Below are 15,182 nucleotides of genomic sequence, written 5' to 3'. Positions count from 1 at the left end.
GAGGGTTCATCTTTTTGTATTCCGTGACTGGGATGTAGTTGAGGGATGCTCCACTGTCCATTACGAATTTCGTAGGATGCGTACCAACGCTGATGTCAAGCCGAGGGTATTTTTTTAGTTGGTCTGGATCGGCGATCATGTTGGCATATTCAACGGAGTACTCATGGTCACTTGAAAGTGATTCGGAGTCTCTGGATGGTGACCGTCTAGACCATCGTGAGGACCGCGACTCCCTGCTGGACTGGGAGGACTTGGAGGAGGACTTCCGGCGGTCTCGTACCGCGCGCGCGTGATGGCGGCGCGTCTCGCCTCTTGGTGACCTCGCGGAGGCTTTTTCTTTCTCCCGCCGGTAGTCCCCGCACATTGTCTCAAAATGGTTGTCGCGACCACACTTGTGGCACTTCTGTCCCAGGGCCGGGCATGCCCCGATGTGTGGGAAGTCGTAGCCACACCGGTAGCATCTTCTCAGCGGCGCCTTCTTCCCATAGTCTTGACGCCGGCTTCTCTTCCCCGAGTCAGGCCGTCGATGGCCAGAGCGACGGGGGTGTCTCGATGGTGGCCGAGTTTGTCGTTCCCGTTCTTTCGACCCCCGGCGAGGGCGGTCGGTGCGCACTTGACACACTACCTCTTTGCGATCCACGCGCCCTGCCTCCATGGTCTTGGCTTGTTCTTCCGTCTGATCATGGAGCCTTGTGATCTCTTCTATTTCATCCAATGTGTGGCTCTTTTTGAGTAGCTTCCTGCGTAGCGTCTCTGACTGGCAACCGTCGATCACCCGCAGGCGTATGGCGTCGTCCGTCGAGAACTTGTCGAATTCACAGTGACGCGCCAGTCGCCGCAGTCTTGTGATGTACGAGCCCATGACCTCATCCTTTTCTTGTCGCGCTCTTTGGAATACGTAACGTTCGTAATCTACGTTCTTCTTGTGCACAAACTTCCGATCCAGTGCTGCACGCACGCTTGCATACGTTCCCGCGTCTGCGGCGGGAAGTTCCTTAATCATCTTGCTGATGTCCTTGCCCACGAGGTTCCGAAGTGCGATCATTTGATCTTCGTCCCCTATCACCTTCGAGCCCTTGATGTAGTCCTCAAAGTCCTCAATCCACTCTTCCCAGCGAGGGCCCATGCTGCTCCCAACCACGAGCGCCAAGGGTTCTGGGGGGCGCAGGTGCGACAGCCCCATGATGATCGGCTTCGCATCCTGGCGCGCCGGAGAACGAGCAGGGGATCCGTGGTTCGACATCGTGGTGCACGTGCGATGTGCGCAGCGTCGGCGCAATGCAGGCCCAGGGACTCCTACGTGGAATCTTGTAAACTAGTCTCAGGTATGTTCCTTGTTTCTTCTTCTTCTTCTCTCACTTTTATTTCACCTTTTTTTTTTTTTTTTTGTATTGGCCTGTGCTTGTTTAAATTTCAGCTTTGCCTGACTTCAAAATGGCCGCCCGGGTCTATTTGCATGGGGCGTCTGGAAGTTCGCCTGACTTCAAGATGGCCGCCGGTTGAATAACGCGCGTAGGCATCCCACGTGGTGCCGGGCTCTCACTCCATTCATTTCAGGACTACGCGCTGCTCAGGCGGCCCCTCTCATCGTCCGCTTCACTCACTGTTCGGCAGCAGGTAGGCGGGCGGGGTCTCTCTTCGCGCTCACTGCTCCAATCTGCCTCGGGGGACGCGCGTGTCAGCGTCGTCGCTTCCCTTTCTGCCGTTCCTGGTGCTGGCTTCTCCTCAGGCAGGGCGCGCCTCGCGCTCCTGTTCTTTTCTTGTTGCGGGCTTCCACACGCTTCGGGTGTGTCGCGAGTGGCGGCGCTTCCGCTGGTTTTCTTGACCAGCCCTTCACCGGACTCGCTAGTGTGCTGGTGTTCCGGGGAGAGCAGCTAGCTCCATCCCACCCTCGTCGCCAGCTGTCATGTCCTAAGGGCACCAGTAAGGACAGACACAGGGGGTTCTATCAGGACACTTTATTCTCTCGTCCTTACACCAGCTTGCCCTGCACTCGACTGCCTGTCCATCCCCTTTTTCCGCCCCTTCCTGTCCCAGGCCATACCTCCGTTCCTCCACCCACTCTGCTCCGCCCACACCAACCACTAGACCACCTCATCTCTACAGACCCCTGGATTAAACCAAGGTTAAGGAGTTATAGGTCTGTCATAACGTCGCTGCTAGATCACATCTAATGTTGTGGTTTAAGCTGTAGTGCTGGGATCCAAATTCAAATCGAGTTTGTTTTCTAAAAGGAATACTTTAGTGAAGTTAATGGAAAAAAAACTATTTATTTTGAAAACGTAATGGCCTTCAGAATCACAGGTGTCAAATGTAGTTACAAGGTGTCAGAGTCCATGGTAGCGCTCCAGGCAAACAGTGTCTATGTGAATGGTTTTCACTTTGCATATTTTTATGTAAATTTATGTTATGTGGATGTCTTGAAAACATGGTATGGATGCTCTGCCTGGAGCCTCTGTCCTTCCTCTGTCCTTGGTGTCAAGTTAAAGCTGCTCTTTTCATCTGAAGGTGTCCTCTTGTAAATACTGACCGGCTTCTGAAAAAGAAAGTGTGTAGCACTCATCTTAGCCTTGGCACCTAGGGCAACCACAGAGGTGCCACTAGACCCCCTCAGCTAGTGAGCTCGGGCCGCGTGCCCACCTGCAGTGATCCGGCTGATATTTAGTTATGTAAATGTTTTTTTGAAGCTATACGTCGGATTTCAGCCACTTTGGAGCTCTGAGTACTTTGACAGCATTGGAGAGGTGTGGGAATCTAGAGTCCTGTTAGGAGCAGTGGAGACCCCCCTCCATCCATGACTCCCATTCTGAGAAGAGTTGAGTGGGAAGCATGGTTAGCTGTTCAGTTTCCAGTCCTTCGTCGGCACTTGTTGATCATTTCTGCATTCATATCTGGGCTCAAGACATTCACAGATCCACAATCCGTGGACCTTCCAGTGTTCCAAAGATTCAGCTACTGCTGTGGCCCGAAACTGTACCACCTATCCCTGATCCATCTTCTATCTCAAGAACTATAATTTTAATGCAAAAATAAAAAATGAAAGTGCTCTCCTATAAAGAAAATTGAGTCATTTGCATCCGTGTAATCTATGCCCTGTTGCAGGAACCATTGGTCTTATAGAAAGACAATAAATCCTGTTGTTTGATACATGCTTCCTTGATTTGGTTTGTCCCATATGCCTTGCTCTAGTGATTTATTTGCAGGTGTGTACCATGCCAGTTGGTGGCTTTTCTTTCAGGTGTTTACCGGCTCATTTGGCGGTGGCCTGTCCATCTCTCTCGCTAGGAACCTTGACTTTGCTAATGGCGCCAACTATTCTCACACATTCAACACCAGAGTCATGAATCCTGCACAAAGTCTACAGGAGGGACTTGTCTTTCAATTCTTTATCAAGTTATCCCCAGTATGACAGAGCAGTAGAGAGACCCATTTGCCCCGGAGTGCCCTGAAACCTGCCCACAAGAGAAAACCAGGGAATGCTTTAGAAGAAAGGAAATATACTTTGCTCACCAATGAATATAGTTGTATGGAGCAGGAAGGGCAGACACACTGACTCGGTTTGGAATCCTTGAAACATCTTAGACAGGCTGCCAACAAAGTTGTTTCATTTTCAGGAGGAGGCCTTACAGGGTTGGTGCTGGTTGCACCAGGGACTGAGAGGTGTCAGTGCTGTGGGTCCTCCGATACTGCTGGATTTATCCGCAGCATTCAGCACTGTTCTGTATTATACTCAATGTCAAATGTATTCTTGCGTTTGCAATTGTCGATGAAATAAATATTAAAAAGGAAAGGAAGAAGCTTTCAAGTCATGTTACAAATGGCAAGATGGTCTTTCTGTATCGAAATGTGACCATTGACATGAAATCCAGGTCAGGGGATGGGGCTTATTACAAATTAAATATGTTTTCTGTGCTTCTACCAAAATAACTTGCACAGACGACCACCTGGGAGTGCAAAATAAATGAAAGGCTTCTGTTTTCCTGCTTTTTGGCATTCAGTCACAGTGTGCAGTTAATTGCAACCATGAGTGTGAATAACACACACATACCTAGCCATGCAACACATTTATTGGCTTTTGATAAAAATACAGCCCTGTACATCCATGTGGCATGTAAGCCCAGGTGGTTTAGCGCTTACTGCAAACATCTCTGTTCAAAGAACATATCTAATTTCTCACTGGATTTACCCTCTGTCCAAGGTCGATCAAATAGGGATCAGCGAGTTTGGTAAGGAGATCCCTTATTGTTTACACTTGCAAATCGACAATTCAGTTGTGGCTGGATGGTTAGAGAAGGTGAAAGCAATATTAAACGTTCTTTTGTTCTGTCCACCGCATATTCTAAGAACTCCCATTCCATCTTCAGTTGAGTCCTCCCCAGTGGTATTATCCCACCAGGGTGTTGATGGGCACCGATGATGAAGCATGACACGATTAAGTGAGTGAGGCGGCTAATCCAATATCTTTGGATACCCAAGAGGTTCAATGAAAGGATCCATTTACTCATTATAGATATTCCAGTTGCTTTTTGTATGTGGCACCGCATATTCTATCCTGAAGAGTCCGTACCACAGCTGCGCCAGCATAAACTAGGCCCCCTCCAGCCGCACCCCTGCCCTGATGACCTCCAGAGGAGCACAGCTGTGTCCTGGTGTCAAGAGCTGCTGGTCTGGCGCTCCTGTGCCAGCTCAGCCCAGGCTTCCAACGTGATTAAATCCGTGTTGAAGGTGCTGCCCGAGGTACCAGTTGATTGATGAAGGGAGCCCTGGCTGGGGCGAAGCCAGCCCACCCATGAGTACCGGTACTCTCCTTGTTTTAGGAAAAGTGCCAGTACTCAAGGAGAGAAAATGAAAAGGTGCCGGTACTCAGTACCGGTGAGTGCCGGCCCATTTAAAGCACTGGATATAATGTAAACACTTTGTTTTGCAGTTTTATATTACGCAAACTCGACCTGAAGATGTTGGAGCGCTTTACACGAGCACCAGTTACAGTACACAAGGGCACATTCATTTAACGTGAAAACTCAATTTCAGCTCAATCACAGCATTGAAAGACCCAGAGCTATGTTTCATAAGAATCATTTGCCTCACAGCTTTAAAAGAATTGCACATATATGGGCTACTATCAAGCAGTCCTGGCTAGCACTGCCTCTGGAGGATTTTCAAGTAGCCAAATGAAGTGACATCAAAGAAAACTGTCTGAAAAGCCATGTCCAGCAGACAGACTTGTTAGCATTCCTCACATTCCATTGCTGTGCTCGTGGTGCGGTGCCCAGTGTAATGTAGGCATGCTGCAGGGCCCAGGAGAATGACTGTCTGGTGCAGTGCCCAGTGTAATGTAGGCATGCTGCAGGGCCCAGGAGAATGGATGGCTGGTGCAGTGCCCAGTGTAATGTAGGCATGCTGCAGGGCCCAGGAGAATGGATGGCTGGCGCAGTGCCCAGTGTAATGTAGGCATGCTGCAGGGCCCAGGAGAATGGATGTCTGGTGCAGTGCCCAGTGTAATGTAGGCATGCTGCAGGGCCCAGGAGAATGGATGTCTGGTGCAGTGCCCAGTGTAATGTAGGCATGCTGCAGGGCCCAGGAGAATGGATGTCTGGTGCAGTACTCAGTGTAACGTAAGCATGCTGCGCTGCGGGCCCAGCAGAATGTATGTGTGGTGCAATGCCCAGGATAATGTATGTGTGGTGCAGTGCCCAGGATAATGTACGCCCGCTGCAGTGAACAGCAGAATGTATGTCTGGTCCAGTGCCTAGCAGAATGGATCTGTGGTGCAGGGCCCAGTGTATTGTAGGCAGAATAGCTGCAGCGCCCAGCAGAATGGATGTCTGATGCAGTGCTCAGCATAACGTAAGCATGCTGCAGTGCACAGCAGTATGTATGTCTGGTGCAGTGCTCAGTAGAATGGATGTGTGATTCAGTGCTCAGTAGAATGGATGTGTGGTGCAGTGTCCAGTGTAATGTAGGCATGCTGCAGTGCCCAGCAGAAAGGATCTCTGGTGCAGTGCCCAGCAGAATGGATGTGTGGTGCAGTTAGGGTGACCGGACAGTCCCAGGTTTTCACCAGCTCTCAGATTTCGGCAATTTTGGCTCATGTCCCGGTTTTTAGAGCGGGTCGACTGAAAATAGTGAGAGGCACTTTTTTGGGTGTTCTAGAACTCTGCTAGTTAGCAGCTGTTATAAGTAAGCAATTTAATTAATAGGTATGATCTTGGTTGTAGAAATTACATTTTATTTATTTTCTCAATGCATCTTCTGTGATCCTATGTTGATGAGAGCTGTCATTCTGCGCCATTCCGTGGATTAAAAATTGTAGTCCTTCTCCTATTTTTCAAAAATGTCCCGGTTTTTGGTTCTCAAGATCTGGTCACCCTAGGTGCAGTACCCAGTGTAATGTAGGCATGCTTCAGTGCCCAGCAGAATGTATGTGTGGTGAAGTGCCCAGTATAATGTAGACATGCTTCAGTGCCCAGTAGAATGGATGTCTGGTACAGTGCTCAGTGTAATGTAGGCATGCTGCAGCGCCCACTAGAATGTTCTGTGGTGCAGCACCCAGTAGAATGTATGTGTCGTGCAGTGCCTAGTAGAATGTATGCATCTTCTGTGATCCTATGTTGATGAGAGCTGTCATTCTGCGCCATTCCGTGGATTAAAAATTGTAGTCCTTCTCCTATTTTTCAAAAATGTCCCGGTTTTTGGTTCTCAAGATCTGGTCACCCTAGGTGCAGTACCCAGTGTAATGTAGGCATGCTTCAGTGCCCAGCAGAATGTATGTGTGGTGAAGTGCCCAGTATAATGTAGACATGCTTCAGTGCCCAGTAGAATGGATGTCTGGTACAGTGCTCAGTGTAATGTAGGCATGCTGCAGCGCCCACTAGAATGTTCTGTGGTGCAGCACCCAGTAGAATGTATGTGTCGTGCAGTGCCTAGTAGAATGTATGTGTGGTGCAGCGCCCATTAGAATGTATGTGTGGTGCAGCGCCCAGCAGAATGTATGTGTGGTGCAACGTCCAGTAGAAACTAGTGGCCGTACAGTCGGAGCAAGGGGTGCGGGGTTGAAAGCACACTGAGGACAGATGTTCAACAGTTCTTACTCAGAACCACCTTCTCGCCTCCCCCCCCCCCCCTTACTTACAAAAGTGGTTCCAGATGGGCCGCCCCCCACCAGCCTATTTCCTTCTCCTGTTTCCGCTCATGAACGACGTTGGAATGCGCTTCAACTGATCACTGGGGCAAGCAAACATTAACAACATACATTACAGAGCAGCGTAATTATTTATTCAAACTCAACAGTTAGTAACGCGTGAGCTCTAAGACATTTGAAATTTATTTCGTTTCAAAAACAATTTACAGTGGAGTTTTTAGGAAAAATTCGCATTTTAATCGTGCCAATGCTTCCCCCCACCCCCTTAGACCCAATGGTATTAACCACGTGGTGTACGCTGTCCATTTCCGGTCTGTGCTTCTTCGACAGGCTAGAAACAGGCAGTGTACAGTAGCTGCAACACGCACACCAGAAGCCTCGGCTCTAGAGGCTAATGGGGAATCTGATAAAACCGCTCACAAAATAAAATATGCACTCCTTTATTAAAAATAAACAATATCAAAAATGATTTAAAAAAAGCTACGGACATGCGGTGATTTCTTTGAACATTTTGGAAAATCTGGTCACACTTCTCTGCTCTCAACACCATCCCTATGTATGAACCTTTCAAGATACAATTATCTAGGTTACAACTTGGTAATAATAATAATACATAATTACGGAGGAAAAGCAGTCAGAAGTGAGATTTGAGAGCACCTTTGACCATCCTCGATAGAGTAGACTTTTGGGAAAAGTGCAAAAAACATACAATACAAAAAAAATAAAGACAACAAAAATCCGTAAACTAAAAAATCAAATAATGAATACATGAGCAACATCCTTATAAAAGCCCATTGTATTGAAAATTAAACAAGAACCTAAATACCACAAACTCCCTTAAACCGGAATCAGTGCTTCATCTGCAAAACATTAAGTTCCAGGGCACAAGGTATTTCCTATAGGTCCACTGCATTTGACACACGTGTCATTTAAAACTTCAGTTTTAATTAGTCCGAGTTTTATAATTTTTAAGCTGTTTTAAAAAGTGAAATGCTCCACTAATGAACTTTGCTTAAAAATTACACACACAACGCCACCATGTGGTGGATTCTCATTAACGGTGTTGACAAATAGGTGCCAGTGCCGAGCACCGGAAAACACCAGCACAAATTAAGCACCGACCAGAATCCATTTTATTTGGGGAATTAAAACAAAAACAATACAATGCCTAACCTTTATAAACAAAAATATAGAAAGTACGGAAAATAAAAAAAAGAGTAACTTGATATCACTCATTGGACCAATATACACTATGGGGCAGATTTACAAGCCCCTTGCGTCTCTTTGCGCCGCCATTGCTTCACTTTTTTGCACCCTATTTACAACGTGACGCATCTAGGGAGATGCGTCACGTTGTAAAGCTCTGCGTCACATTATACCTGCGTCAGGTATAATGTATGCAGGGGGGGTGTTCCTACGCAGGAAAGCCTCGTAAAAGTGACGCAGTGAAATCTACAAGATTTTACTGCGTCACTTTTAGGACGCCACTGCGTCAAAACCTTACGCCTGCTTGAAGCAGGCATAAGGAGTGACGCAGTGTAGTGGGAATAGGTCTCAAAATGCATTGCTGGAGTTGCGTCGTGCTTGCGACACGACTCCAGCAATGCGTGAATTTTGCCCCAACAGATGCGTCAGAATTTCTGACGCATCTGTCAATCCTTCCGCCATGGTGCGCTGTATTGTAAATACGGCGCATCCATGGTGGCGCAAGCATTTTTTATGGTGGCGCAAGGAAAGTGACGCATCTCTATAGATGCGTCACTTTCTAAATCTGCCTCTTAACTATAACATAACGTCTGTGTGGTTGTTCAAGAGATTCAGCACAGCCTGCTGCTCTTCAATTGGAACGCGACCCGACTCTACAGTACTCAAAGAATGAGTCGACTTTCTTCAGACGTAGAACTGGAAACTTCATAATGTATTTTTGTTTAAGTCCAACTTAAACATACATAATGCTGAATGACTGCTACTCTCTGCCCCAAAGCACCCCACTTTTCCACTTTTTAATGTAGTGTTAGGGGCACAGGGAGGTAATCCCAGCTGTAAGTGGTGTAATGTTGAGGAACTACAGAGCAGCGCAGGGATACGGTGATGCACATATGGTGACCACGAGCCTTTGACACAGAGATTAATTGATTAATTTACATGGATGCAGCATTTTTCATCCAAATTCTTCACGTGGATTGAAAAATCAAATGTCACGACAAATAGTGAATTCTGGAGTCATCAAAATAAATATATTAATTAAAGCTAAATTAGGGGTTGGTTTTAAATCATTTGTTAGCTGGCAGGATGGCCCAGCAAGTGGGGTGTTTACTGTTGACAATTGGTGTGATCTGCAGCTCAAAAGTTCGAGTCTCGTGAAGTTCTACTCAACCTCTTATCCTTTTGAGGCTGGTAGACTGAGTACCATTAAACCTCGTGATAGTAACACCGCTTATTGCAGTGCTTAGCACTTGAAAAACCGCTGTGAGAAGTTCTGTAAAGTTTATGATGGTCCTTTAGGTGCAATAGGAGGAATAGTATACCATCACACCAGACATGGCCATAGGCAGGCAAGGAGGAATACAATTTTAGGAAGCGCATTCACAAGAAGCCATAAATGTGACTGCTCCTAGAAGTCAGAGTCCTCAGGGCAATGCCAGTAGGCCTTTGTCCTTCCCAGGTGCATACTGCATACAGAGCACAGTACAGCTTTCTTTGTTACTTTTATTGGGCGCATTTTAAACCTGTGGAGCCTTAAATCCGAATGCCAAGAATAGACGAAAAGAGCAGCAGTTTACCAGGGGCGGTGGGTGAGATTTGAAAGTGGTGGGGCGCAAACGAATTAGCATACAGCACCGTAGCGAGCGAGCGCAGCGAGCGAGCCTGAACCCCAAAAGGGGGGTTTGGGGGGATTACCCCCCCCCCAAGAAAATTTTGGAAAAAAAGAAGAAAAATCGTGCATTTTCAAGCAAATTTGAGAAAGCAGGAAGGTTAATAAAGCAATTGTGAAAGTGCAGTTATTACATTAATAGATGGCATAACATAGGTAGCTGCTTATTCAGTATTACCACAGAGCTTCATACATTCTGTCCTATTATGCTCAGGTGCTGAATTCAGACTATAAGACTCATGGAAATCTCAGCTCTAAGAGTAGAAGAAGTTGCACAGCAGTGTAATGGTTGCCAGGCTCGTTCCGCAGGAGCGTCAGGAACTTGAAGAAAAGTCCACAGTCTTCCCCTACGGCCTTCCGACTCTATTAGAATAGACTCTAGAGTAACGAATGGCACGCAAGGGGAAAACAGGGAAACAAAACAAGGAAAGGCGGGGGAAGAAAAACAGTCTTACAACATACTGAATATTAGACTCTAGAGTAACGAATGGCAAGCAAGGGGAAAACAGGGAAACAAAACAAGGAAAGGCGGGGGAAGAAAAACAGTCTTACAATATACTGAATATAAAAGAGGCAGCGCAATGCGCTGTTACCGTGATTCTGGTTGAGCTGAACTTTGTACACACACTTCACATAGGTCCACGCAAGTACCCCAAATATAAATGGTATAAAGCAGTGTTTCCCAAACTGTGGTCACATTCCCAGGGGGGTCCTCAGGCAGTAATTTTAAAAGCACAAAAAAGTTCCTTGTAGAATCAGCAGTTTTCCAGCAACAATAAAAGTGTCAAGATTACGTCGGTGATTAATGTACCTGCTGGAGAGAGATGAGAGTTGTGTCAAGTGGCAGCTTTGACTTATCTAATGTAGCACAGAGGGTTAATATGCCTACTGCAAAGAACGTGTACCATGCATTTTGAAAAACATTTTTTATGTGCCTAGGTTAGTGGGTTACTGCTTTAGTCACAGATTCTTTTGTTACTGTGCAGTTCATAAGTGACAATAGTAATCTAGCACAGTGACCTATAAACTGTCAAAGAGCTGCTTGCAAGCTGCATGATACAAGTTAGAAACATATGTTTGTTTCAAGTCTTTCATTATCCTAATCCTGCTAAAAAGGTTTATTTGGGTGGAAATACATTTTTATTGTTAAAGTCAATGCTAACCACTGTTATGTTCTGAATCCTGAGTTTGTGCTTCTCCAGACCAAGCACTCTTTAAAAATGCCTACCAGTATGAATAACATGTGAATCCTACACCCTGTAGTCGCATTTGCCTTATGTAACATTTTCTATACACTGATTTACACGTATGAATCATTGTCTCCATGGGGCAGATTTGCAAGAAAATTGACTGTGTGTGTCGCAAGCCATTTGGCTGCGCCGCACTGAGTCACTTTCGAAGCACAGGGATGCGACATATTTACAACAATATGTTGCATCTCTGTGCTTCCCCCTGTGCTGGCGCACAAACTGCTGCCATACGCCTGCACAGGCACATTTGCACCATGGTGCAAGGATGCCTGTGTCGTGGGGAGATTGTTTATGTGCAGGAAGTAACCCTTCCTGCATGTAAACAATCAGAAATGGCGTTTTTCAACTTCTAAGTGTGCTGCATTAGCACACATAGAACTTGCAAAACGTCATTGTTTTACTGATTGTTTATGTGCAGGAAGGGACACCTTCCTGTACATAAACAATCACCAGAGGTAATATCCTGTTTCTATGCGTGCTGCAGAATGCAACATGCATAGAAAGAGGAGAAATTAATAAATTTCTCCAAGTTGCCCCTCCCTACGCCTCCCCTGGGGTGGCGTAGCATTCAGACACATTTCCAGATTTACGATTCCTCGTAAATCTGGAAATGTGTCTGGTTCCATGGGTTATGCGTGGGAACACCCACAGCAACACTCATGGAACGTCCCTTTCACGTAAAGTGCTGTGTGCAATTGGGCCATATTTACAAGACCAGTAAAAGTCACGCAGGGTTGCTTTTCCTGCCTTGGAAATATGGGGCACTAAAATGCGTCACTGGTGCATCACTTTTTGTGACGCACCTGTGGCGCAAGGGGCTTGTAAATCAGCCCCTATATGTGTGTGATTTAAGGTGCTCTGACATCCTTCAATGGTATGAGAGATGTTATAAAACAAATTATATACATGTGACAGAGGGGCTATGGAGAGATGAGAGGCACTGTTGGAGGAGGATAATATGGGAATCATTGAAGAACCCCAACAAAGATTGTCATATCCTGGTGCATAGTAAGGTCATCATTTACTACTCTTTAAAAGCTGATACAATTCAATATATAATGATAAATTTGTTGTAGACTGCACCATTGTTTCCTAAATTGTCTTGGGGGGAGAGCCTCCCAAAGCCCCCTTTGTAGTGGTCAGGCGCACTCACTGCACTAGGTGTGCACTGTATGGGCACTGGTCTGAAAACATTTGCCAGGGCTGCTTTGGGTTTCCAGTCTGGCCCTGGCAGGAGTCTCATACTGCGAAATAAAACCAACCATTTAAAAGTTAGTCATGGAGATGCAGCGCTAACCCTCCTGTTTTTTGCAAATTCTTTCAATATAAAATACTAAAATCCTTAGTAATTCGAGTATCCGTTTTGTGTGCACACGTGTGTTTATTGTTTTCGAATTACTGTTTTAATGTTTGAAATTTAAGTCATACAAATTGCTTGGGGGTCCCCGGCTTCCAGTGGTGACTCAATTGGGGTCCTCAGGAGTAAACAGTTTGGGAACCACTGGTATAAAGGTTTTCGCAATTTGCCAAGGGGAAAGGTTTGATAGGCAACACAAGCAACGAATCGTTCACCCTGCGGGAGACAGGTCCGGCCAGTGAACAAAGGTGAGAAAATCTGTGTAGTCTCCAAATAGAACAAACACTACAAAACTTTTAAAAACAGAGATAACAATGCATTTCTTACCTCAATCAGAATTTTTTGTATTCAAACAAGTAGCAGCATTCACTTTTTGTAGATGAAATCCGCACGTCTCTCTTTCAGTGTAGCAAACTTGTCAATTACTTTCATGTTGAAGTCCGGTATCTTTTGGACTAGCTTGCTCTCTACAGATAGCATCGCCAAAGCATTTAGTCTTTCCTCTAGCATGGTGTTCCTGAGGAATGTCTTTATGCGCTTTAAGGCTGAAAAACATCGTTCAGCTTCTACTGTTGTCATTGGAGTCGTAATCACAATTTTTAGTAAAGTCACTGTCTCTGTAAGTGAGTTTTCCATATGCAGTTTATGAATTAAACTCAGCAAAGTCAAGGCGCTTGTGGCCTTCCGGTACACAGGCATTCCGTAGAGTACAGTTAACTCAGTTCTCAGCTGCTCTTTTTTGAGCATAGGATACGCTTCCACAGCCTGATTCAGAGCACGCTCAGGGAAGGATTCATCATATTGTGCAAACTCTTTACCTTGCAATAAAGTCGCACTCACCAAATGTTTTGTGAACGAAAAGCGTTCTTTCGCCTGCACAATTACAATGTCACATATCTCCTTTCCAATTCGAACCAGAGAGGTGATGTTTTGTCTGCGGTTTGCAAAAACAGAATGCTGCGGCAGTTTGCTCTCTAAATCTTCAACCCCATCTCTCACTTTCATAATCTGTTGTACAAATGCAGATGTATTGGCTTTCACAGAGACAGTATCTAGGTCTTTTCTTTGCAACTGATCGTATAACACATCAACAGGAATCATTATGTCATGAAATAAAAACAGTAAGAACTGAAACTCTTTGTCTTGTAGTGTTCTAATAAAGCCATGGGCTTCATTCTGACTTGTGTGATCAAAGTCTGCTCTGGATGCTATGGCGACAAAACATTTCTCAAGGCCCTCCCTCTGTTCAAAGATTAAGTTGACTGTACGAATGTGAAAGTTCCAACGAGTTGAGGATCCCCTTGGTACGCTTTTGTCCACAATCTCATGAAGGGCTTCTGTTCTTTTGGGGGAACGTGTGAAGAATGCTGCTATGCCTCCGATATCCTGAAAGAAGACTCGTGTCTCTCTGATCTTTGATACCGCCTGTTGCATAATAAGATTGAGTTGGTGGGCGTAACAGTTCACAAAATGAGCATTAGGGTACACATCTCGAATTCTCTTCTGAACTCCACTAAGGCTCCCACTCATTACGGATGCACCGTCATAGCTTTGTGCGATAAGTTTTTGTTTTTGAGGCAGGTCCGGGAAAATTAAGTCCAGTTGACACAGTATTGCTTCAGTGATGGTTGCTGCACTAGAGTCACTTAAATGCGTGAAGCCATAAAATCTTTCCACAATGTTTCTGTCACTGTCAAGGTACCGAAACACTAACACGGACTGTGTTTGAGTGGACACATCAGTGGTGTCATCAGCCTGAATAGCCACAAAGTCTGTGTTTCGCAACTCTTGCACAATATGGCTTCTTATAATTTCGAGCATACAGTCAAGGAGTTCATTTTGTATTGTATTAGAGGTGCCCTTAAAGACTGTAGCATGTGCTAAATGTCTTTCCAAATCCTGGTCTATGGTTGACATTAAATCCACTAGGCCTCGGAAGATCCCAGGTTTTGAGGAAGTTTCCGATTCATCATGGCCTCGCAATGCCAGTTCGAAAGCACCACAGAAACGAATGCAATCAATGATCTTGGATAGATTTTGTCTGTTCTTATCCACAGCTTCATTGTGTTTTTGAATGGATTTGCGATACGCATCATTTATCTGCTGCTCAATTGGTGCGTCTTCCCCCAACATTCCCAGTCTTGTCAGGTTTTCCAGATGATTTCTTGTGAGCGCATGCTTCTTTATTTTTTCAGCGATGTGCTTCAGGTCGACCATTCCTTGCCGTGTCCAAGAAAAGTCACCGCCAAACAGCAAGCAGGGGAAGCAGAACAGAGAATTGCGTATAGGGCAGCCTGTAAGCCAATCAGCTTTTGTGTACCAGGCATTTGAGAATGTACGTTTTGACATTTTTCCTCTGTCCTGGGTAGTTTGCTGTAGGTTTATTTCAGGCTGATGAGGTCCCAATTGTTTTAACTTCAGTTTTTGTTCAAGTGGCCGTGACTGGAATGACTTTGTAATCAGCTCTTGTACTGTATTCATGATGGGGTGTCGGGTGTTGCTGGCCTTACCAATATATATATATATATATATATATTAAAGAAACCTGTCAATAATCAA

At 45.6% G+C, this 15,182-nt stretch overlaps 2 protein-coding genes across 2 annotated transcripts in view; one reads left to right on the top strand and one right to left on the bottom strand.

Moving 5' to 3' along the window:
* ARPC1B (actin related protein 2/3 complex subunit 1B) overlaps positions 1–15,182 on the top strand; it is a 102,459-nt gene that overhangs the window by 42,269 nt on the left and 45,008 nt on the right. The window lies entirely within an intron of this gene.
* Positions 10,619–14,064, bottom strand: LOC146796507 (zinc finger MYM-type protein 1-like). Its single transcript, XM_085629125.1, has 2 exons — positions 12,951–14,064; positions 10,619–10,830 (listed from the first exon to the last, which is right to left on the bottom strand). Exon 1 carries the CDS (start codon positions 14,055–14,057, stop codon positions 12,990–12,992), a length of 1,068 nt encoding a protein of 355 aa, XP_085485251.1. The 5' UTR covers positions 14,058–14,064; the 3' UTR covers positions 10,619–10,830; positions 12,951–12,989.

Source organism: Triturus cristatus, chromosome 10 (genome assembly GCF_964204655.1).
Source record: "Triturus cristatus chromosome 10, aTriCri1.1, whole genome shotgun sequence".
In the NCBI taxonomy this organism is placed as follows: Eukaryota; Metazoa; Chordata; class Amphibia; order Caudata; family Salamandridae; genus Triturus; species Triturus cristatus.
This window is presented reverse-complemented; position numbering and strand designations above follow the sequence as displayed.